The sequence below is a fragment of the Rhododendron vialii genome, chromosome 2a, assembly GCF_030253575.1.
Source record: "Rhododendron vialii isolate Sample 1 chromosome 2a, ASM3025357v1".
Taxonomy (NCBI): Eukaryota; Viridiplantae; Streptophyta; class Magnoliopsida; order Ericales; family Ericaceae; genus Rhododendron; species Rhododendron vialii.
In genome coordinates, this window is record NC_080558.1 from 37,957,751 (window position 1) to 37,982,729 (window position 24,979).

Genomic DNA, 24,979 nt, shown 5'->3' on the forward strand with positions numbered 1-24,979 from the left:
TAGAAGGCAATGAATTCATTTCGGAAAATAACTTACGAAATATTTAAGGGTAAGTCATTTTCATCCAATTGATGGAAAATGTTTTACATGTAAAATGTTTTCCTCATTTTTGACAAAACCAAACACTGAAAAATAGGTAAAACAATTTACAGGAAAATATTTTACGTCCAAACACACGGAGCCTAAAATTTCAAAATCTACTATTGATATTTTGCGTACACACCTGGAGCAATTATTCAGTGTCCTTTCCCCTCTACACATTCAGATGGAATCTATACACTTAATTCATCTAAAAACCTATTGTTGAAATTTATCATAAAATAGGCACTATAAAAGATTGTCACTTCTGCTCGAGCAATCATTCAGAGGTCCTAAGACACAACGCTTCTCCACCACACATCCTAAACTCCACATTAATAAGTGGCGAGGAAGGATATTTGAGCAATTCGTGAAGTGCCTCAAGAGCACCCAATAATTTTCTATTCATTGCACACCAACATACCAACCAAAGTTGCCAGTATGAATAAGGGAATTGGGAAGGGATAGGGCACACCACACATGCACATGGCACCTGGAATTGCAAATGTCTCAACATCTATTATCAATAGCAATTAAATTATATATACCGTCGGTGTAAATATTTTTTTCCTCCAAATCAATTAGATTGTACTATGTTGCTCTGTTCTGTCTTCTGCTTCATCACTTGCCAACTCCAGGAAAACTGTAGATAATCCGAATCAGCTGAATCGTCTGGCCATGTCACAGGTACTACCAAATTCCTGAAAAAAAAAAAAAAAACAACCCTTTATGAGCAACATATCTAGAGCTTTGGTGGTGTTTTTTGCTTACAAGCCATCAAGTTACTCTTTTTCCCCTTATCCTCACCTCTTGGTCCTAAGTAAACCTGATTGCACAGAATTGACGCTCACGAGGCAGGTTGCCTTGTAAGAAAACTACAACTACTAACAACTTTGAGTAGAAGAGATATTTGTCACATTTGTTAGTTTCTATGACATTACTTCAGTTGTAAATGACTATCCAGAACCATTGGAAGCAAGATTTTGTATTTCAGCTAATAAGCACCGGGATTTTGGATCTCTTATACGATACTTTAAAACACTGGTTGGAAGCTCAGTGAGTATCAGCTGATATTCAAAATCAAGGACGGACTATGGCAGTTTCGTTGTCCCAAGGAGTTTCCAGTCCAAAGGAGTCACAGAGTGGGAGAAAAGGTTGTAGAGGTAATAATAACGTGTTGGCGACGAAAGAGATCATATGATTGAGGTAAAATGATGATGTAAGAGGTCTTATAATCAAGGTAAAGAAAAATGAAGAATGTCAAAAAATATGAGTACTTTTTCGATCGTGTCCCCGTGTCGTAGAAGATGGGAATATGGTTGTGTGTCACAGATTCAATTGTACATGGATAGCATCCAACGATTCCAACCAACCAGTGAAACATTTTGTATCACTGCTTAATCCAAGAAACCATATGATCCGTATTGCATACTTCAAAAAGTATCCTAGATTTGTGTAGCGGGCCGACCCGTGTAGTTTGGGACAACCAGGTCCTATCGGACTACAGGCGCACCTCCTAGGCTCCAACAGTTGAGAATAATTCCCACCCATTTTTAAAACATTTGCGTTTCCATGACGATGCCATCTGCCACTTGAAAGCCTTTGTAAGATGGAAAACACTTCCTTACTGAAATTATGCGGAAGCGTTCAATCTACTCCTAGAGGGGGGGTGAATAGGAGTTTTAATAAAAATATACCAATTTTTAGATTTAAAAATTAATAAAGATAAACGGGTTGATTATCTCGATTAATCAAAAATAAAATAAAAAAGTACTGCAGTAGAATAAAAATTGTAACAAGAGACGCACGATTTACGTGGAAAAACTTAGGGTCCTAAATAACCCTAAGCCAAAACCACGGCCTAACACTACTGATTTATTGTATTAATCAAAAAGAAGTACAGATTGCGAAATAGTAAATCCTTACCCAAGTCTTTACCTATTCTCGCCAATCTCCGATGTTCCCCGAGCTTCTTCAAGATCTAATAGATGCACCACGGACTTCACGCCCGATCTCCGGATTCAACCGGCTCCGAATCAATCTCCAAAAGATTCGGCCACAGCAGCAAACGGCACCAAAAATCACGAACAGTGAATGAATGAATGATATGATGCAAAGCGTGATCTAAACAACTCAAACCGCGTTCGAAGATGCAAGAGGCAAGAACAAACAAAAATCGGAATGCGGGACTGCCACACCAAAAATCCCTCAAGACCGTGCACCCCTTTCTTTCTTTTTAAAACAAAACTTTTGCCTCTGCCGAAAACAAAACAGTCGAGCTAGAGCAAAGAGACGGAACGTGGGCTGCAACCAATTAATCTCCGTTTCCAGAGAAAGAAGTCAGCGCAACCAAAAAAAAACTCTCGCCCACACCGAAGAAAACAAAAACAGTACCGCCCTCCTTTCTTTCTTTCACATATCAGAAAAAAAAAATCTCTCACGCCTCTCGGTCAATTTTATCTTTTGTGCACTCTTTTTCTATTAACCCAATGGGTCAATACATATATATATATATATATATATATATATATATATATATATATATGCAAAAATAAAATCCTTGGCTTACCTAAAACGTAGACAATCTTTCCTTTTGATAACATATTTTCCGAAGAGTAAATGACATATATATGGAAACGAGTATTTGGAGAGATTTATAGGAAAGACAAATGTGTAGAAATAAAATTTCTAATCTTGAAAATGATATGCATGATGTGCTGTGTAAAGCTTTTACCTTTCACGCAATTGGCTCGATTTCGTAGCGGTCAACTTGGCGCAGATAATGGGAGGAGCATCGAGCGAGACACTACCCCTAATTATCCTACCCATTACAATCAAGTGGAGTCGATATAACAAAAGACACTAATGGAGGTTTTGGACAACCCCGGAAAGTGCCAAAATATCTAACACTTACGAACACCTATATTCCTGATTTCGTAAATGGATTTCATAAATTCGTCACTGAAGCAAACCTACAAATAGAAAAGGAAAGAAGATGATCCCTTCGTTATCGTTCCTTTTGGAAGAAATGAAGTTAGCACAAAGGTATTGAATAAAGGTATCGGAAAAAAGGTACCCATTGTCAAGTTTTCCCTAGTAAAATTTTTTCAGTTTCAAAAAAAAGGTGTATCGAAAAAGGTTAAATCACTTGTCGGCGTCACTATTTAGGAGCCGCGTTTTGTTTATGTTATGTTAATGTAATTGGCGATTTCCGGATGCGACAAACCGTTGGAGTCTGTATTTATTCGATTTCCATTTGGGTTGGGAGGTGATTTTATTTTGTCTAGATTAGATACTCCGCCCGTTGGTTCAAGAGTTGATCACGAAGGCCGTGCCGTGCATTTTGCTTGGAAAGGTATATGCATCTCATGTGCATTTAGCTTAATATTTTTCCATGCATCATTAAAGCTATTCGGTGTCTTAATCTTTTATGAAATATCATTTATGCACTAACCTTATATTATTGGCCTTGTTTTATTTGAAGGAAAATTTTGTCTAAGGCCTTTTTAAGTGCTTGCGCCTTAGTAGCGCCTTAGCAACGCCTTACCAGACTAAGGCCCTTGCATGCGTGTTAAGAGAGCCTTAGTAGTGCCTTAGCCGAGTAAGGCCCTTGTACGCGTGCTAAGAGCGCCTTTAGAGGGCTCTCCAGGATTTTTCTTGCTTGGCCATATATAAGCTTGATTTTCATTTTTCTAGGGCAAGAAGAGAGAGAATAGCCCACTTTAGAGAGAGAAAGCATTATCTTCTTTGCTCTTGTGCCTTCATTTGCATTTGGATGAGTTGAATCTAGAATTCACTCATCTTTGTTCAATCTAGAGAAATACTTTAATGATCCGTGTATTCTCTCTAGATTGATTCTTTTGCATAAAAACCTTCACTTTACAAAATCCATACTTTCATGCCTATGATACTACTTGGCCGGATGATACCGGAGCCGTGGTGAACGGAGATCGAGGTGTTGGACTCGTGGTGGCTATGGGATCAAGAAGGAGTTCGGGGAGCTACATCAAAGTGGTGGAGTTAGGATAAGCTTTTGGGGTAAAGTTGTTAATCCTCTCTTAGCACTTTGTAAACCTTTTGATCTATAGCAATTTTGGTAGTTAGGCCGTGGTTTTATGCTTAGGGTGCGATTGACCCTAAGTAGTTTCCACGTATATCTCGGTGTTTGCGTTCTTTAGATTAATTGCCCTTAACTTATATTATTAATTTGGATAGCATTGGCATGGAGTTTGGATAGTAGCTTGAATTATTGGTTGCTTTAAATTTAAATTGCGTCCTATTCACCCCCCTCTAGGACTTTGTAGCGCATTAGATTATTTTCAATTGGTATCAGAGCGGGTTGCTCTTTGTTGGTGTAATTGCCTGAGTTTGATTCTGTGTTTGCGCTATGGAACGTGATAATCATATGGAGGGTGCTTCTAATTCTCGACCTCCTTATTTTGACGGTAGTGACTACCCTCTTTGGAAAACGAAAATGAAAAATCATTTAATATCCCTTGGCATTAAGGTTTGGAGATCCGTTTTGTATGGCTACGAAGAACCTACTATTGAAGATGCTATTACTAAGGAGATTAGAGTGAAAAAGGAGGCCGAGTGGGATTCCGGTGACATTACAAATTGTGAGACTAATGCACGCGCTTTAGGAGCCATCTTTGGTGCTATGTCTAGAAATGAAGTCACACGTATATCCTCTTGTGTCACGGCTAAAGAGGCTTGGGACATTCTTCGTACTTCTCATGAGGGAATAGAGACGGTTAGGGTGTCTAAGCTTCAAATGTGCACAACACGATTTGAACAACTTAAAATGCATGACGAGGAAAACTTTGATGGCTTTATCTCTAGGTTAACCGATATTGTCAACACTTTCCATAGTTTAGGTGAGCCACTCTCCGACCTTAAAGTGTGCCGCAAAATCCTTAGGTCTCTTCCCGAGAGGTTTAGAGTTAAGGTCACCGCTATAGAAGAACGTACGGATGTTGATAAGTTGACCTTTGCTGAACTTGTAGGAAAACTTCAAATCTTTGAGATCAACCACCTCTCCGATTTCAAACCCTCAAAGACTACCTCCAAATCTAATAACGGTATAGCCTTTAAGTCAGCTCGTGAGGAAACCTTTGAAACTTGTGAGGATGAAGATGATATAAGTGACGAAGAGATTGCCATGTTTGCTAAGAAATTTCGAAAATTCTTTAGGAAAGGAAACAATCTAGGTAAACCTTCTAAGCCATCTTCTAGTTTTAAGAAAAATGTCTTTGGAAACAATGATAAACAATTGTCGGTTGAAAAATCTAGAAAGCCACAAGGAATTCAATGTCACGAGTGTCATGGGTTCGGACACATTCAATCCGAGTGTGCTAATACTCTTAAGAAGAAAATGAAGAAAGGTCTTAAAGTCACTTGGGATGATGATAGTGATGAGGATGGTAGTGAGAGTGGTGGTCCAGAGAATGGTGAAGGAAATTCTCGTGTATCTGTGCTTGTTGCCTCTCTTGAATCCACGGAGGCATCTAAACTTCCTATATTGTCTAATACTTCTAGTGTTAAGACTTCAACTACTAGTGAGGATGAAAAAGAAGGTGATGAGGATATAGGTTCAATTCATGAAGCATATGATGAGATGTATCGTGAGTGTCTCACCCTTAAGAAGAAGAAGAAAGAGTTAGAAAGTGAGCTCAAGAGGATAGAGAAAGAAAGGATGTCACTTAGGATTGAGCTAGATGATCTTAAGAAACACAATGCAAATCTAGTCGAAAAATTTGACACCGCGGAGAAGGAAAGAGTAGAAGGTTTGAGAGAGGTTGAGAAGGCGAGATCTAGGATTTGTGAGTTAGAGAGAGACCTAAGTGAGGCTAGTGAAGCTATTAGAAGAAATGATTGTGGAGCCACTAGGATTGCCGAGATGACACGCACGTTTAGAGATAAGAGTGGTCTAGGTTTCATAGATCCACCTTCCCTACAAATGGAGTCTAGTGACCCTAAGAAGAAAATCACATTTGTAAGTGCTGAAACCATAGTGAATCCATTCTCCTCTAGCAATGCTAAATCTTGTGAGAACGAGACACTTGTGAGTGCTAAGCCCGTAGCAAATTTACCTTCTTCTAGCATCTCAAAACCTATAGTGAATGAGTTTCTTGAGAAGAGAGTCCTCATTTGTCATCATTGCGGAAATGAGGGTCACATTCGACCTAAATGCTATCGTTTGAGGAGAGAGCTTCGAAAGAAAGGTCAAACTCAAAGACCTCAAAAGCGATTCGTTCCCCGGGGCGTTGTCCTTGGTCAATCCACTTTGGAGAGACCTCGTAACACTTCTCCCAAGCCTTTCAAAACTCAAGACAATGACTTTTTTGCTCAATTGAATGATCTTGCAACTCAAACTTCTCATATTGTGAAAGAAATTAACAAATTGAGTGTATTTGCCAAGATTTTTGATGTGAATGCTCTTGCTCGTGATAGAAACTTGAATGGTAATTCGCATACTCATGCTCATTCTAACAAAACATGGAAAAAGGTTGAAAATATTTGTCATGTTGCACACATCGCATATAGAGCTCATAATGCTTGCATTTGGTATCTTGATAGTGGTTGTTCTAGGCACATGACCGGGGATAGGGGTATGTTTGCCATGCTTGAAAACTATGATGGTGGTCTTGTGACGTTTGGTGATGGTAAAAAAGGAAAAGTGGTAGGTAGAGGCACTATTTCAACCCCCGGTCTCCCTACTTTGCATGATGTTCTATTTGTTGATGGTTTGAAAGCTAATCTCTTGAGCATAGGCCAATTTTGTGATAATGAGCATAATGTGCAATTTTCAAAAGATACGTGTTCCGTTCTTAATTCTAAGGGAGAATGTGTTGTTAAAGGAATTAGATCTTCGGATAATTGCTATTGTGTTGAACCTCATCCTTCTAACATGTGTCATCGTGTTCTACTTGATGATGTTGAATTGTGGCATCAACGCTTAGGTCATGTTAATTTTCTAGAATTGTACAAAATTACCAATCGTGAGGTTGTGAGAGGTGTGCCCAAGCTTGCAAATGGGAAGGGTCTTGTGTGTGGTGGTTGTATGGAAGGAAAACAAATTAAGTCTCAACATAAGAAAACAAACATAATTGGTACCACTCGGCCTCTTGAGTTGGTACATATAGATCTCATGGGTCCTTCTAGAACTGAGAGCTTGGGAGGTAAAAAATACATTCTTGTTATGGTCGATGATTACTCTCGCTATTCCTGGGTTGGTTATCTTAGGGAAAAATCCGACGCTTGTGCTTCCTTTAAAATTTTGTGTAAACGTCTTCAAAATGAAAAAGGGTATTCATTAGTTCGTGTGAGGAGCGATCACGGTAAAGAATTTGAAAATCTTGGGCTTGACACGTATTGTGATGAAAATGGTATCAAACATGAGTTTTCAGCTCCTCGTACCCCCCAACAAAATGGGGTTGTTGAGAGAAAAAATCGAACTCTTCAAGAAATGGCACGCGTTATGTTGCATGCCAAACGTGTTCCTCGTAATCTTTGGGCCGAAGCTATTAATACCGCATGCTACACTATTAATCGTGTTTATGTGAGGCCGGGAACTTCCCAAACCCCTTATGAAATTTGGAATGGGCGAAAAGTTAAATACTTTAGGGTTTTCGGTAGTAAGTGCTACATTTTAAGAGAAGGAGATTCCTTGGGTAAGTTTGATTCTAGGAGCGATGAGGGAATTTTTCTTGGGTATTCCATTAATAGTCGTGCTTATAGGGTTTATAACCTTAGAACTTCTACTCTTGTGGAGTCGGCAAATGTTATTGTGGATGATACCGCTTTAGGAGATTCAACCCCTAGAAGTGACAATGATTTAGATCCTATTTGGGATATATTTGAGGGGGAGGTTGACCCGGGCAACATTATAGAAGGAGACTCTCATGTGGAAAGTGATGATGATCCAACGGAAGTTGTAGGAAATAGAGATGATGGAGTAGAAGATGATAGTGAGCCGGAGGGTAGTGAAACTATAGACGATGATGAACTTGGTCAACATAATCTTGTTCCTTTGTCTACCAAAGAACCTTCTGCTAGAGTCAAACTTCATCACCCTATAACCCAAGTCATAGGCGATCCAAGTGATAAGATGAAAACTAGGAGGGAAATTAGGAATGAAGTCACCTTTGTGTGCTACACATCCTCCTTAGAGCCCAAGAAAGTGGAAGAAGCCTTAGGTGATGAGAGTTGGGTAGAGGCCATGCAAGAAGAACTCCAACAATTTACTAGGAACGATGTGTGGTACTTAGTCCCTAGACCATCTCATACAAATGTCATAGGCACCAAGTGGATTTTTAAGAATAAAAAAGATGAGAGTGGTATTGTGGTAAGGAATAAGGCTAGGTTGGTGGCTCAAGGGTACACACAAATGGAGGGAATAGACTTTGAAGAAACTTTTGCTCCGGTAGCTAGGTTGGAATCAATTAGGTTGTTATTTGCTATCGCTAGTCATCTTGGTTTTAAACTTTTTCAAATGGATGTGAAGAGTGCTTTTTTAAATGGTGACCTTAAGGAAGAAGTTTATGTTGAACAACCTAAAGGCTTTGTTGACCCATCGAATCCTTCTTATGTGTATCGTCTTCGAAAGGCTTTATATGGCCTTAAACAAGCTCCTCGTGCTTGGTATGAGCGTTTAACCGACCATCTTTTGAATACAGGTTTCGTTCGAGGGGGAGTGGACCGAACTTTGTTTATACGAAAGATTGATAGTGACATTGTCATTGCTCAAATTTACGTCGATGATATAGTGTTCGGATCCACTAGCATTAAACATGCTCATCATTTTGGTGCACAAATGTCTCACGAGTTTCAAATGAGCCTTATGGGAGAATTGACATATTTCCTTGGTTTTCAAATCAAACAATTAAATGATGGAATTTTTATAAGTCAATCCACATATGCTAAAGACTTGGTTAAGAAATTTGGGTTAGAAGATGGTAAATGCACACGAACACCTATGAGCACAAGTGTAAAGATTGCTAAAGACTTTAAAGGAGTGAATGTGGATCCTACGCTCTATAGAAGCATGATAGGAAGTTTGTTGTATCTCACCGCTAGTCGTCCGGATATTGCTTTTAGTGTTGGTGTGTGCGCTAGGTATCAATCCGAACCAAAGGAATCACACTTAACCGCCGTCAAACGCATTATTCGTTATGTGAAAGGGACCTTGTCCTTAGGTTTGTGGTTTCCTAGAGGTACCAATATTGATTTAGCCGCTTTTTCGGATGCCGATTGGGCCGGAAGTGCCGACGATCGCAAAAGCACCTCGGGTGGGTGTTTCTATTTAGGAAATTGTCTAGTGGCTTGGCATAGTAAAAAGCAAAATTGTGTGTCATTATCCACGGCTGAGGCCGAATACATAGCGGCCGGTAGTTGTTGCACACAACTCTTGTGGATGAAGCAAATGTTGCAAGATTATGGTTTACCTCAAGGCACCATGACGGTATTTTGTGACAACACTAGCGCGATCAATATCTCCAAAAATCCGGTTCAACACTCTCGGACTAAGCATATCGATATTCGTCATCATTTCATCCGTGACCTTGTGGAGGATAAGGTCATCTCTCTTGAGTTCATCCCTACACTTGATCAAAAGGCCGATCTTTTCACAAAACCTTTAGACTCCGCTAGATTCGAGTTTCTTAGGAAGTCTATTGGCTTGATTTCTATCGATTGAGGTTGGATAGTTTGCATGTCACTCGTGTGTGTTTCATCTCTTGTTTGTGTCTAGAGTGCATGTGTGTCTTTCATTTTCACTTTCGTGTCTATTTTTTTTGTTATTTTTTTTTAGTTTATTTTATTTGGGATAGCATTTTTTTTTTTTTTGGTTCTTGAGTGTGCTTGCTTGTCCACATGATTGCTTGCTCGTGTTAACTATACTCCTTGTATCATGTTTTAAGGTTAAGTTTGGCTTTTCTTGCAAATTGAGCTTTGAGCTTTGATGACACTTCATGCGCCCATAAAACTATGCATAATTGCCTATATTGTGAAGAGTTTCATTATGTCATTTGAATCTCATGCTCTCTACTATTTGTACACTCTCTCTTGGGGCTTGGTCCTTTTGGTGTCTAAGGGTTCTCAATTTGATTCTTGGTTGAATTCTACTTGTCTTGATCTTAGATTGACCAAATGTTTGAGGTTTACCTTTAGATGCTTTCCCCCATTGATTCTACTCGAATGACCGCCTAGGGATTAGTGTGAAAGCTTCCCTTGGTGCATAAAAGAGTGAGATCCTTGTTTATTGTCTTTCATTTTTTTTTCTTTAAAAAAAAAAATCAAAAAAAAAAATCAAAAAAAAAAAAAAGAGGAGAAAACAACAAATTATATCCAGTTCTAGTCTTGGGGTTGTTGCTCTAGTGCACCTCCTTTTCTTTATGAGTTCTAGTCTTGGAGTTGTTGCTCTAGTGCACCTCCTTTTCTTTATGTGATCTCGCACCTTGGGCGAATGGCTACCTAATCATTGCACCATCCTAGGTGTGTGAGTCACTTGGGTCCATGAGAATGCGATATGGGGTTTGTGCGTGAAGTCTTTAGGTCCAAACGACTTATGGTTTGACTTCTATCATCAAACTTGTGTGAATTCTTCTTGGGAATTGAATTGGGTATCCCTTGGCATTTTAAAGGGTCTCGCTCCACTCTCACGGAGTTCACTTGCTCACTTTGATAGCATAGAGCATGAAATTCTATTGAAAAAAAAACATGATTCTCTTTAAAATATATTCATGTTATGTTTAAGCTTTGTGTTATCATTTTGATGTCATTACTGCTTCTCTCTCCATTTCAATGAAATTCCACGTTATACTTGAGCATGATACTTTGGAAATTTCTATTTTCTGTGTGCTTGATTTTTGGATGCTTGCATGATCATATTTTATTTGGGCATTTTAGTAAGGGGGAGTCTTGTTGTGAGGGGGAGTAATTAGTCGTTGTGTCCCCTTATTTTATTTTCTTTTAGTCTTTATGCCTTAGTTTTATTTTGGTGTAGGCATTCATTTTATTTTCTCCTGCTGTGTTTGCAATTCTGAGAGTAAAGGGCCTCCTTAGGGCCTTAGGAGGGCAGGTGCCTTCTCTAGCAGTTTTTAGCTTCGTTTCAATTTTCAGAAGATTCAGAGAGTGGGGCATTAAGAGGGCATTAATAGGGCAGTTGCGCTTGTCAGCAGGAGTTGGAACTCTCAAACTTCCGAGAGTAAGGGCCTTTGTGGGGCCTTAGTAGAGCACCTGCTCACTCTAACAGGTTTGTTTTGGAGGAGTTTCAGAAAGTTGGGGCGTGTACAGGGTTCTTACAGCGCTTTGTTTCTATGTCGCGCTGGTACGGGCTATAACAGGGCGTTAGTGGCGCACGGACCTCATCTGCTTATCTCAGCCGTTCGATTCGCGCCTCTTGTTCTGTTCCTCCTTCTCGCAGCTGCAGCGGATCAGCCCCATTAGCGCCCTTCCTCGCGTGTTTGTAGAGCGTTAGTGGGGCGGTTGCTTGCCCATTTTTGATCTGACCGTGCATCTCTTGACAACTGTCCCCGTTGTCCCTTGTGCAGCTGTAGCGGATAACATCTCCTTAGTGCCCTTTCTCGCGTGTTTACAGCGCTTCTGTAGCGCTCGTTCATTGCCTGGATATATATTCTCCTAGCCAAATTTTTTTTTATTCATTCGAACCTTATCCAATTCTCTTTTTTTTTTGAGATGGCTTTTCCTACCTGAGCACAGCAGCTCCCGTACTTCTTCTGGGTTCCTCATCTAGGGCCTCCCTTCGACTTTGAGTGATTTATTCACTCTCCGGTACGTAATTTCTTCCCATTCTCGTAGAAAATCTCAGCTTATTTACGGTCATGGCTGGTAGTTCCTCGTCTCGTGCTGCTCCTAACGGCCCTAAACCATGGAGACGCCCATCTGAGTCCCGAGTCGGTTACAAGTTCTTTGTTAATGATGCAGCTCGTGCTTCGTATACGGAAACCTATTCTCAAAAAGCTGCAAATCTGTGTGAACGAAATGTTAATCTCTCGGATCTTGACTCCATGGGTTTTGATGCTCAGTTTAAGGCTCGTGGTTGGTCTGGTTTGTGTTCTGGTCATGTTTATGCTAATCCTGAAATGGTGCGTGAATTCTTTAGTAATATTGGTGATGTTAACTCTGAGAAGGGGTATTTCTTTACCACGGTGCGCAACGTTAAGCTGCGTTTCTCTATTGAGTCGATTTGTGCGTTGCTCAAAATGCCTCGTGTTTTCGATGCTCAATGGCTTTTTGATACCTCTATTACTCCTCCTCGCTCCGAAGTCATTCGTGAGCTCACCGATGGCTTGATAACACACATAGATGACATTCCTTCCGGTATCATGTCTCCCCATTATCACATGCTTAACAAAATTGTGTGCTCCCTCATAGAACCAAATGACCATAGTCACGGTGTGAATTTCCCTCGGGCTTGTCTTCTTTATGCTATCGGTCGGGGTTACTCTATTGACTTGGCTTCTAAGATTTGGTGGCAAATCTATGTGTATGCAACTCGTGCTCCGGGCACCGCTGGTCTTCCCTTCCAATCTTTGCTCACTCGGTTCATGCTTGACAAAGATGTCCCCGAGCTTGACAATGAAATCTCCTTTACTCCTAAGGGTGCTATTTCTTCTAAAACCACACGTCTCTCAAAAGCTCAAGTAACCTTTTTGGCCAATGCCAAACCTCCAAAGTTCATTCCCACACCCGAGTATCCTCCACTTGAAGCTGTTTTCGCTCCTCTCCACCCTCCTCCGGGGTATAATTCACCTTGGAATGTCAATGTTCATGCTCCTGCATGTGACACTCCTCCTTGTCTTGCTCCGACGGCTGTGGAAGCTCCTGCCCCACCAATGGTGGCCTTGGCTCCTCCTCCTCCTCCACCCGAGTGGATGGAGTCTCTCCAAGGTCACTTTGATAAGGTGCATCTGAAGTTGGATGAGTTTGCGACCCATTTTGAGGCTTTTGACACACAGCTTTTGAAGATTGATGACTATAATGCTCAGTTTTCGGGGAGTTTTTCGAGGTTGCGCAATGACATGACTTACTTGGCTACTCAAATCAATGGGATGGCAGCTCAAATCAAGAGGTTGGAAACTCGTTTGGAACTTGATTACTCATCTCCGGTTGATGACATGGAGGCCGATGATGAGGACGGGTCTGATTCTTGAAGTGCTACCTTGGCTTTCCTCCAAATTTTGGGATACTTCTTTGCTTCCCGGGACAAAAAGGGGGAGAAAGATCGGTTGCTTGTGTGGAGAGCCTTTGTGAGGTAGTTTGGTAGTTCGGCGAGGTTCATATTAGTAGCTATTTTATCTATCTTTTTGTTTAGCCCTTGCATGGGCTAGTTCGGCGAGGTTTATATTAGCAACTAGTTTACATATCTTTTTATTTAGCCCTTGCGTGGGCTTGGTACTTAAGTTGGTACGTTTGCTCTGTTGCATGATAGTGCCCATGGTAGGGCATATGGTTTATGTTAATATGCGCGGCCGTGGCTAAGGTCGTTTTATCTCTACCTTAAATGCCTATATTGCTCTTTCTCTTCCATTAGCATTGCTTTAAATATGTTAGCTCCTCTTGGTAATTTGATTTCCGTTGCGCTAAATCCTTACTGCTGTCATATATCTATGCATGCTTGTTGCTTTGGTTGAGTTATCTTTTGCAGGATCATTTTGATTTATATGGAAGCTTTTGGTTTCTAGGTTGTTAGAGTTTTTAGAAGGTTCTCTAGCATTCTAGAATTTGTTTCCTTGTAATGAGTTTTTGTTGGAATGGTTTTGTCCCGGAAATGCCAAAGGGGGAGATTGTTAATGTAATTGGCGATTTCCGGATGCGACAAACCATTGGAGTCTGTATTTATTCTTTTTCCATTTGGGTTGGGAGGTGATTTTATTTTGTCTAGATTAGATACTCCGCCCGTTGGTTCAAGAGTTGATCACGAAGGCCGTGCCGTGCATTTTGCTTGGAAAGGTATATGCATCTCATGTGCATTTAGCTTAATATTTTTCCATGCATCATTAAAGCTATTCGGTGTCTTAATCTTTTATGAAATATCATTTATGCACTAACCTTATATTATTGGCCTTGTTTTATTTGAAGGAAAATTTTGTCTAAGGCCTTTTTAAGTGCTTGCGCCTTAGTAGCGCCTTAGCAACGCCTTACCAGACTAAGGCCCTTGCACGCGTGTTAAGAGAGCCTTAGTAGTGCCTTAGCCGAGTAAGGCCCTTGTACGCGTGCTAAGAGCGCCTTTAGAGGGCTCTCCAGGATTTTTCTTGCTTGGCCATATATAAGCTTGATTTTCATTTTTCTAGGGCAAGAAGAGAGAGAATAGCCCACTTTAGAGAGAGAAAGCATTATCTTCTTTGCTCTTGTGCCTTCATTTGCATTTGGATGAGTTGAATCTAGAATTCACTCATCTTTGTTCAATCTAGAGAAATACTTTAATGATCCGTGTATTCTCTCTAGATTGATTCTTTTGCATAAAAACCTTCACTTTACAAAATCCATACTTTCATGCCTATGATACTACTTGGCCGGATGATACCGGAGCCGTGGTGAACGGAGATCGAGGTGTTGGACTCGTGGTGGCTATGGGATCAAGAAGGAGTTCGGGGAGCTACATCAAAGTGGTGGAGTTAGGATAAGCTTTTGGGGTAAAGTTGTTAATCCTCTCTTAGCACTTTGTAAACCTTTTGATCTATAGCAATTTTGGTAGTTAGGCCGTGGTTTTATGCTTAGGGTGCGATTGACCCTAAGTAGTTTCCACGTATATCTCGGTGTTTGCGTTCTTTAGATTAATTGCCCTTAACTTATATTATTAATTTGGATAGCATTGGCATGGAGTTTGGATAGTAGCTTGAATTATTGGTTGCTTTAAATTTAAATTGCGTCCTATTCACCCCCCTCTAGGACTTTGTAGCGCATTAGATTATTTTCATGTTACCAACGTATGATTTTTAGTTTATGCAATGAAGCAGAGACAGCTTTGGTGTGTGAAACACAAAATTAGTCAAGGGATGACTACCTACTTGTAAAACACAAATTAGCTTATCGCAATCTTCCAATTTTATCATACTTAAATTATTGGTTGGAAATCATATGTACAATATGGTAATCAAGTTCCATTTTGTTTTACGAGTAAGGGAAGCATACCTTCCACCTCATATTACGGAACAGCGGTGAATCAGTTATGAGTAATGTATCAAGTTGGTTAAGCTCAACTAAAGCACCCGCAACAGCTTGAGCCAAGTTCTTGTCATCATTAGCATCATAAAAGCAATCCCGAGCCTTGGCATCGACAACAAGTTCTTTCCAAACAGAGCCGCTGTTAATCAAAGTAGCACCATCGCCCAGTATCCAGAGGCAATGCCTACACCATGAAAGCACAAATGCAAATTACAACACACTATTCAACCAACTTTTGGATAACAAGAAGGCGAGCTGATCTGCTTCGCTCAAGGAAGAAACAGCCCTTGGGGCAGAGCCGAGATTTCTAGACAGTGCGGTCAAATACCTAGAGTCAGTTTAGGCAGCAATAGGAAAGTTTCATTATTTTAGTGGGGGTCTTTGGGACAATTTTTTGGTATCTGTGGGGGCAAATGTGGGGGATTATCACTAAAATTTGGCCATTATAGGTCATCTTTCCAACTCAGTAGGGTCGCTTGACTCCACATTGCAAGTGCAACACATGGTAAAGCTAGTTATTACAATGTTCATTTATGCAAGGAGATAGAATGACATATGTTAAGCTATACAGAACAGTACCTTGCGCGAGTGAGAGCCACATTTGTTCTTTGACGATTGGAAAGAAAGCCAACAGATCCACGCCCATTACACCGCACGGGAGAGATGATTATGAGATCCTCCTCACCACCTTGAAACCCATCAACAGATCGAACGTCTACTGAGAAGTCAGGGTAAGAATCCGTATTGTATGTTTGCCCAAGTTTTTCTTGGAGTGCAAATACTTGAGCTTTATAAGGCGATATGCAACCAACCCTGAGCTTCTGTTTTGATGCCACAGATTCTGCAGCGACGCAAATGCAATCTAATTATTTACCACAATTTAGGCAGCAACAAACACTAGCAATTTAGAATTCTAAATCTTACCACGTTCTTCATTGAAAAGAGAAAAGTACCTTTGAAGAGGCTTGCAACAATCTCAGAAACAACAGCCACCTCCACCAAGTTTTTCGTGCTATGCCTATCAAGCTCCTCCTTCCCCTGGCTTACATTAATGAAAGAATAGGATCCATACATACCTCCTCGAAGAAGACGCCTCTCGTGGGCTTGTTCTTTGACATTCGGACCGTCCAAAATCTTACTTTCGTAGAACTCCCTATTTGGAAATGAACTTATCGATGGATGCATTCTGTACTGGACGTTAAGAAGATGCTTCTTATGTCCTAATATCACCAGCCTCTCGAATAAGCTTCTTCCAAATTCAGCCGACTGGCATATCTATTAGTGATAGATTCGCAGAGTCAACAAAAAAAGACATATGTTTGAGTTGATCAAGTCAAACAAGTGATTGATTTTGTTTGATTCCTCATCAAGCAATCAAATTACTACTAGTACACACTACACAGTCATTTCAAACTCGTAAGACCATAGCTTTCCAACTATTGAAAGCCTTATGTAAACTATCAGATTTCCATTTAAGCTAATTCTCATTTAAAATCCACATCTATCCAAATGGAGCATTCGTGAATAGAAAAGAAACAAAAATAACAGACCTTGCTTTCAACCGTTGCAGGCAGTTGCCGTTCATCCCCAACGAGTATAGCATGACGGATACCAGAGAGCTGCAAAGGAACAGTGGATTCACATTCTATGAGCTGAGCAGCTTCGTCAATAACCAGCAGTTCCAGTGGTCTCATTCCTTTTGTATGCAATGTAGCCGAGCTTGAAGCAGTGCAAAATATCAAGCACGCGTTTTGCAAGCAAAAACTCCAAATTTTATAGTGTGAAGTTAAAATTGGCAAATGTATTGTTTCAGTAAGGAATCTAAGTATTTGAACAAGCTCTGTCTTCGAAGAACTCAAGCTTCCGAAGTGTTCAATCGTGTTCCCAACCTCGTCAACTCCATTGATCAGGACTTCTCTCAGACTCTTAATTGCAACAGCACGGGTATACATAGTTCCAATGGATTTTAGCAAATCGAGAGCCTTAATCATCTTCTTTACCACTTCCAATGAAATGAAAGCAGTCGGCAGATGCATGTACAAATCTGTAGTACGAAAGATGAGCTGATTTCCAATGAGTTTAAATCTCTTCATGAAAAACTCCTCAAATGTCATCACCTTATCCGTCTTTTCTCCATTTTCTTTGTGTTGGTCGCGGGCCAGCATCCTGCCCACGCGGGTCGAACCGTGGCGCTTGGGGCCTGCTACGCTATGGTATAAGGAGATAGAGTTGCGCCTTTACCACTACCTGCGGGTTTTGGTAAGATGGTAAGCGGTTGATCCTACAAGTGGTATCAGAGCCAAGGTCGCGGGTTCGACTCCCCTGGATGGCATGCTGCTTGCGGGCAGGTGCTGGGGGGGGGGGATTGTTGGTCGCGGGCCAGCATCCTGCCCACGCGGGTCGAACCGTGGCGCTTGGGGCCTGCTACGCTATGGTATAAGGAGATAGAGTTGCGCCTTTACCACTACCTGCGGGTTTTGGTAAGATGGTAAGCGCTTGATCCTACACTTTGTTACTTCGAGTTGAGTCGTCCTTTTCCTCTCTTTTATCACACTCCAATATCCTTTTTCTCTTTGAACGCTCCTCCTCCTCCTCCTTTTCTGATTTCTTGTTTTCCTTCCAGGTCTGCCCAACAATTTTCCTCCTCCAAATTCTCTTTCGCTCCTCCTCCTTCTTCTTCTTTTCTGATTTCTTGTTTTCCTTCCAGGTCTGAACAATTTTCCTCCACCAAATTCTCTTTCCATCCACGTCATTTGAATCTTGATGAATGGCTTCGTCTTTGTCTTCATTGCTAATAATCATCCAATTTCCAAAACTTTTATCCTCCTCCTTTTCTCCCTCGTCATCAGCCTTATTTTTCTCCTTTTTTCTTTCTTCCAAATACAAACGGTACATCTCTTCAGGGTCTTCGAGTAAACGTATCATCGATTCAACATTATGCTTCCACCCAGTCGATGAAGCAAGACAACTGGAGAGCGCATTAACCCGGTAATCAAGAAATACATCGAAAAGGTCTTCATGATCATCAATCTCCATTCTTTTTTCATTGCCGAATAAAACTATGTCTCCCAATCCATAAGTATCATACTCCAGTGCAGGATTCACCAAACTCATAAGCCGCGAAGTAACTCCTAACACTGCTATGTTGGTTGGGGCACATGTCAGTGTTCTGCATTTTATCCTCAACAGAACAAACAGTAACGAAGCCACCGTCATTGTTTTCCCAGTTCCGGGAGGTCCCCATATAAGTTTGACAGTGTTTTGATGTTGACATTGTCCTGTGGCAACACAACTTGACACAGCATCCCATTGGGAAGTGTCCAATTTAAAGGAGCTGATAGCATTTTCCATAATGGATTTGACAGCTTGGTTACTCTCTTCAGACAAGCACTTGCTACAACTTTCCTCAATCTGTAAAGGTTTGCGAAAAGTGAGACGATGCACGTAAGTACCTTTTATCTTCGCCCATACAAAACAATGGGATGATTGATGAGGAGTGCTACATTTTCAACTGGTTATAACCATAAAAATAAAATAAGGTTGAATGTCAACAAGCAAAAACTGCATTAAAAACCAGAGAAAAGGTACAACAAAAAGGGGGACAAGAGGTCAGCCGAAGGAAAATACATCTCAAAAAAGTGAGCAAAAAACTCTACGTATTCATCACACACTGCCTTCTAATCCCATGAGATCGAAAACACTGCATCATTTCAAAAGGATGTGAAACCGATCCCACCCAAAAGATCCCACCCAAAAGACACCGTATCCCTTAGAGGGCGTCATTGACTGTAAAATGCCATTTGTTGTTTACATGGACAAGCTCGAGGTGAGATTTCTCGTCAAGGAAAGGTAACGAAAATCAACACCAGTTTGTTTACCATTTATCTCAGTACTAAAAAACCGATCTCAATTTCTTGGAGAGGAAACATTTTCCTTATACTACCATATCTCATTCGAAATTTGGAAACTTAATTTTCCAAAGCCCTCTTCGTTTGTAAATCAAACAAGTAATGGAAATCAAATACTTGTACGTTTTCGTTTCCTTAATTTCTTTTCCTGTACTCATGTGATCCCCCTGATAAGAATGCATATTTTGTAACAATAAAAACAGGTAAAAAGACCGAATTGTGATTCTTACAGTGGAATCGGGTTGCAGCACTCTACTAATGACGTTCATGTTCCTCTCCTCCAGCTCTGACCTCAATGCCATCCACATTCTCAAATTAGTTACCATGCTTGTAAGGTAAACAACAAAAAGACTTCGCCGCTTCCTATACTTTAGTCGATATCCATATTCACCCGGCACGATGAACTTTGAAGCCCGTATATCCATTTTTTCAGAACCACTTTCGCCCGCTGTATGAACAAAACCAATAAGATAAGGACATCCAGGCCTGTGTAGATCCTCCATACATTTTGGTCTGACATCTGTCAAGGCAATAAGATCTCCAAACTTGGGCTCATAACTTGCAGCGTCCCTCCTTCTATTGAATGAAATGTTGTAGTACAAGTACCTGGGAGGTCTGGACATGTCAACGGACCATATCTCACGTGTAGGAGCGCGATGCACTGTCTGTATGCTTGAGAACAAACCTTTGTGTGTTTCTTCAATGAGGGGGTTGATAAATGAGTCCATATAATCATTGGTTGATGAAAAGATCTCTGGAATTGGCTTAACCTGGTAAAAGTTCACAATTGTGACTACTTCCAAATGTACTTTCGTTTTCTAAGAGTTCGCAAGGAAATACAAGTGAATTATTAACGGATTTCCAGTTTTTCAGTAAGGGTGATTTTTTTTTTTTTTTCTTATAGAGTAAGGGTGTTGCTAATGCCAAAAATTGCATTTATGGACGTTCATTCAAACTCTTACAGAACATGGTGCATTTTTGTAGGTAAGACTTTAATTTGTCTCCTTTCCCTGGGTCAGTTAAATGAACCAAATAGGTTAATAGTAGCTTGTTCGAGATTAATTTGAAAACTTAACGAGTTTTGAAAAAAATTCAAGCTAACAAACCAATCTCAGACGAGCTTGAACTCAAACAGTTTGATCGTCGTTGAGGTCCTGAGGCCAAGTAAGAGCTCTCACAAGCCTAAACTAGATCGGACTAGACAAATTTATAACCCAGTGTGTGGCCCGGCCCATTCCTCAATGTGAAAGAGTTTGTGTATTTGTGTGTGTAAGTGTACGTGGTTGTAAAAGAATTGTTGAACCTTGGTCCTCACTTTGGGCATACGGCATACCTGGATGATTTGGGGAGCAGGGTGGGTGCTTACGGGAATCGAACCATGTCCATACGCATGGAAGTATAAAGGAGGCACCAATTGCACTCCATTCCACACGAACATGAAATAGTCTTTCAAAAATATCATAAACTACTAAAATTAGTGAAAGTGAGAATTAAAAATGTAAGCACAGAATAAGAATTGAGAGTGGGAGCGAAGGGCCCTACTAATCAGCTTCATTAGACATCATTATCCAACCAATTTTGGAGTTCAAGACAAAAACATGTAGGTCTCATCTAATGTGGTGAAACAACCATTCTACAACCACACACAAAGGGGTGAGCCCACCTCTTTGTAAGTGTGTGTACACACCCCTTTGGGAATGTATGTAAGTGTTTGTATGTTTGTGTGTGGCTATAAAATTATTGGTGGTGAAAATGGGCCTAGAGCACGAGGGGCACTGAATAATCCCGTCTTCTTTTAAAAATTAGGGGGTGTTTCCATTAACAAAAAATACTAAAAACTTAACATATTTTATCATTTTGTTTCTACTAATAAAAAAAATTTAGCATTTTACCATCTCGTTTCCTCTAACAAAAAAGTTGTCAACATAAACTTTTTTTTTTTGCTACCATCAACAACTTATTCACTATCAGAAACAACTTAACATTTCTCAATAATTTATTCACTATTGCCTATCAAAAAAATAATTTATTTACTATCGAAAACACCTAACAACTTCTCAATCCCAAATAAAAATTTACAAATTTTTCACTACGGAAAACACCCAACCCGTTACTCCATTCTCTTGGACAATAGTATGGGGTCCACCAAAAAAATGCTTAAATAATCTCTCCCTTAGGCCATTCACAGTGGTATAATCAAAAAAGAATAATCAAAAGTTGACACATCAGCTTTTGATTATTCACTTAAGAGGTTTCTAAGCTTAATAATGTTAAGCTTCACTATGGTCACTTCTAGTCCATAACCAAAATATGGGGTCCACTACAATTTCACTCTCTATCTCCCTCCATTTTCTGTCATTCACTTCCCTCCATTTACGTTTTTTATGGGTTAAAATATATCGATTCCCTCTCTTAATTTTGGAGAAAAAAATCGGTGACTTCCTTCCCTCCTATTATGAATTTTTTTTTTTTGGTGGTGTGTGTGTGTGTGTGTGGGTGGGTGGGTGGGAGGGGAATTGAAACAGGAAAGAAGAGTGAAACACCTTAATTTGGCGACGATGAGTTGAATTGTAGATGATCGAGAGATATGAGTTTCACTTCTGAAGGAAAAGAAAGAGAAATAGTTTGTGGGTGAAGTGAAGAAGACATAGAGTAGGCAAAGAAACTTGGCTATATAAAATTTTTATTCTTCAATTTTATTTTTTTTACCAAAAAAAAAAGAGTAGGCGAAGAAGAGAAAAAGAAAATACCAGTTGAAACACGTGTGTATACAAATTTTGGAATTAGTTAACTTATGTGGTGTAGGGTTCACAAATTTTGATTATTGAAAAAGGTTGCTAGTTTTGGTTATCCAAAGCCTAAAATTTAATTATTTCTAAGGATATTGCTAAGTTTGATTATACCATTGTGAGCGATTTTTTGTAACAACATTGTTAACTTTAAAAGTACCCGTTTTGATGTAAGAAAGAATCTCTCTCTCTCTCTCATTTGGAAGTCATTTTCACATCCGCTTTCAAAATCATGTTGATTGAGGGTGAGTACTTCTAAACTTAACTTATTTTTTTATTTTGTGTGTTTTGTTCGGCTTTTTTGAATTTTTGTGAAAATTTTTATATTTTTATTTGGATTAATCATTCGTCCTGACAAGGAATCTAAAAAATACAAAATTATGACCAAAAGCAAAAAAGAAGCTCACTAAAGACAAAAAAAAAAAAAAAAGTATCAAACAATTGTCTTTTGGAGCTTAAGTGCCGTCTTATTTGAATTTTTTCAACATCAGTCCATATTTTTAAACATTTCCGATTTGTCTTGACGAGACGAACGATTAACTCCTAAAATTATGTGCAAAAGCCAAACAAAAAAAAAACGCAGATACATATAACAACCAATGATTAATATTGTAGGCTTCAAAAAGTCGAGCTCTTTCTTAGTTGACTATTCTATTGACAATTCATAATTTTGTTTTACGAGAGATATGGTGGAAAATCAATCAGATACAGTTATCATTACAGAAAGTATTCCTCTTGATCATGAGTTTTTTTACTCACACTGGACTCCTATTTCATTTATACCAAGATAAAAATCAGTACAAATATCGTGATGATTGACATTCAATGAATAGAAATTTAGCACGATTAATGATAACACCTCTAAAAATGGATGATTTCATCGTGGATTATTTTCGGGCCTACAAATAGAAAACTAGGGTGGATTATAGAGGAGTCAACTTACTTTTAAGTATAACTTAACCCTAAAGGATGGGCAAAGTAGGTGCTTGACCATAAGGTCTCATGTTCGAGTTTCTCGGAAATTAATCATTCCTAACCTTGGGGCTACTGGTGGTTATGTCCAATAATTATCTTCAGGGTCCTGAGATTAGTCGAAGTACACGCAAGTTGGTCCGAACATCCGATTATAAAAAATAAAAATAAAAAAAACTTTTATGTATAACCCATGTACATACAGAAAGTGCAAACATTCTATTTCCCTCTGGACATTAAAAAAGAAAAGAAAAGGTGCATACATGCATTTTGTCCTTTTGAATTGCATTGGGACGTATACGGTAGACCTTTACTAGTATTTCTTTTGATCATCCCCGTAGACATTAATAATCAACCACTTTTGTGGTCAGGAAAATGCTAAAAAAGCTGTCAATTATTATTAAGGTTACAAAAAGAAGAAGCAAACACTCCTCCGTTTCATTTTCGTCGTTCATTATTCTGTTTGTTTGTTTTTTTATGTCTTGTGTCTATATCTTTTAGTGTAAATTTTGGAAAATATGTAATATGAATCTTGTTTGATAGATCTTGATTAGTTCTATAATACAAAATTTTCAAAATTATGAAAAATATTATAGATTGAAAGATATAAATAATTAAAAAATGGGGCAAAGTCTACTTTCACCCCCTATGGTTATCGTCATGTGCGGATACTCTCCTCATGGTTCAAAACTGGCCACATAATTTACATGTGGTTTTGAAAATGTGCTGATAGACCTCCTGACGTCATGTTTTCCATCCGTATCAACGGAGATGTATCTCACACGCCTTTAAAATGTAATTTGAGTCGTTCATAATATATTAAATAAAGAATAAAGTATTTCTGTAAAAAATCTTCTCGATCAGGTATCAATAACCCAGTGATCTAATTTTTAGTAAATTCAAATTTGAAATTATAATTTCATAATAAAATCAATTCGACTATGAGCTTTTTATTTTTTGATTGACTCGAATTTTGGCATAGATGTAGTACTCGTCAAAATTTACAATATCAACGGTTTGGATTTAAAAAAGAAAAAGAATCAATGGACATGATGAGGATATATATCGGTCTTTTAATATTATGTCCGTTAATATAAATAGGAAATATGACGGCATGTGGTCTATCCGCATATTTTCAAAACCACAAGTATATTATGTGGTCAGTTTTGAACCATGAAGAAAGTATCCGCACATAATGATAACTACAGGAGGGTCAAAGTGGACTTTTCCTAAAAAAATTACACACAATTCAAAAATGCACAATGAAAATGGAACGGAAGAGTAATAATTTACTGCTACTCCTACTACGTACTACTATAGAACAAGCTAGCTAGCTAGGTAAAAAGAAGAAATTAAGGAAGGAGTAGTCTCATGCATGTTGAAATCCAAACCTTGGCCTTGTAAAGATCTTTGTTGAGCACATCGGCAAGAGACCAAGAGAAGACCAAGTCAATTAAGCCTTCACCCTTCGATTCTCTCTTCTTTACATTTTTTTGCTTTTTGTACCCCTTCTTTACATACCTTCCCATACTTGTTGTATAATATCCCCACAAATTATGAAACCCACTTCGGTTTCAACTCAGATGTGTACAATAACCTGAAAAAACAAAAAAAAACACACAACTGAGATCGAGAAGGATTTTCCGACGAAAGTTAGTATTGTTAAAAATGCGTTCATTTACAAACACACACATTGGGAGAAGGATTTTCCGACGTACTTTCAGAGAGAGAGAGAGAGAGCGAGAGAGAGAGAAGGAAGGAAGGAAGGAATATATATAGGTCGCTCCCATTTCCGAGCTTTTAAAGGTTTCAATGCGCGTAAGACGTCATAAAGAGGAAATGCCGTACAATTTTCACCAGCAGCAACAGAAGAAGAAGAAAAAGGGACGGGAATTTACCCTACGCAATAAGAAAAGAAATTTCATGTGGAGCCCTGGGCAGCACCGGCCAGCAACAAAATGGAGTACCTTCTTTTAGAGAGAGAGAGAGAGAGAGAGAGGATCGTATAGACTCGCAGAAATAGGGAAGAGAAGTGGGAACTGG

General features: G+C 39.4%; 2 protein-coding genes across 2 annotated transcripts; both read right to left on the reverse strand.

Moving 5' to 3' along the window:
- Positions 1–508: 508 nt before the first annotated feature.
- Positions 509–17,781, reverse strand: LOC131315575 (probable helicase MAGATAMA 3). The gene is made up of 5 exons (XM_058344713.1): positions 16,818–17,781; positions 16,221–16,542; positions 15,847–16,108; positions 15,235–15,451; positions 509–779 (listed from the first exon to the last, which is right to left on the reverse strand). Exons 1-5 carry the CDS (start codon positions 17,430–17,432, stop codon positions 738–740), a joined length of 1,458 nt encoding a protein of 485 aa, XP_058200696.1. The 5' UTR covers positions 17,433–17,781; the 3' UTR covers positions 509–737.
- On the reverse strand, positions 17,770–24,533 carry LOC131317504 (uncharacterized). The gene is made up of 3 exons (XM_058347051.1): positions 24,328–24,533; positions 19,406–19,945; positions 17,770–18,678 (listed from the first exon to the last, which is right to left on the reverse strand). Exons 1-3 carry the CDS (start codon positions 24,463–24,465, stop codon positions 17,770–17,772), a joined length of 1,587 nt encoding a protein of 528 aa, XP_058203034.1. The 5' UTR covers positions 24,466–24,533.
- Between the last annotated feature and the right edge of the window lie 446 nt (positions 24,534–24,979).

What these genes read in the sequence shown, in the direction of transcription:
- LOC131315575 (XM_058344713.1), bottom strand. Translation starts at nt 17,432, where the DNA reads ATGCTGGCCCGCGACCAACACAAAGAAAATGGAGAAAAGACGGATAAG. An exon ending in CTGCAACGGTTGAAAGCAAG is followed by an intron (nt 16,543 to 16,817) that starts GTCTGTTATTTT and finishes TATCACTAATAG; the next exon opens with ATATGCCAGTCGGCTGAATT. An exon ending in TGTTGCAAGCCTCTTCAAAG is followed by an intron (nt 16,109 to 16,220) that starts GTACTTTTCTCT and finishes GCGTCGCTGCAG; the next exon opens with AATCTGTGGCATCAAAACAG.
- LOC131317504 (XM_058347051.1), bottom strand. Translation starts at nt 24,465, where the DNA reads ATGGGAAGGTATGTAAAGAAGGGGTACAAAAAGCAAAAAAATGTAAAG. An exon ending in AAGATCTTTACAAGGCCAAG is followed by an intron (nt 19,946 to 24,327) that starts GTTTGGATTTCA and finishes AACTTTTACCAG; the next exon opens with GTTAAGCCAATTCCAGAGAT. An exon ending in TGCTGCAACCCGATTCCACT is followed by an intron (nt 18,679 to 19,405) that starts GTAAGAATCACA and finishes AAACCTTTACAG; the next exon opens with ATTGAGGAAAGTTGTAGCAA.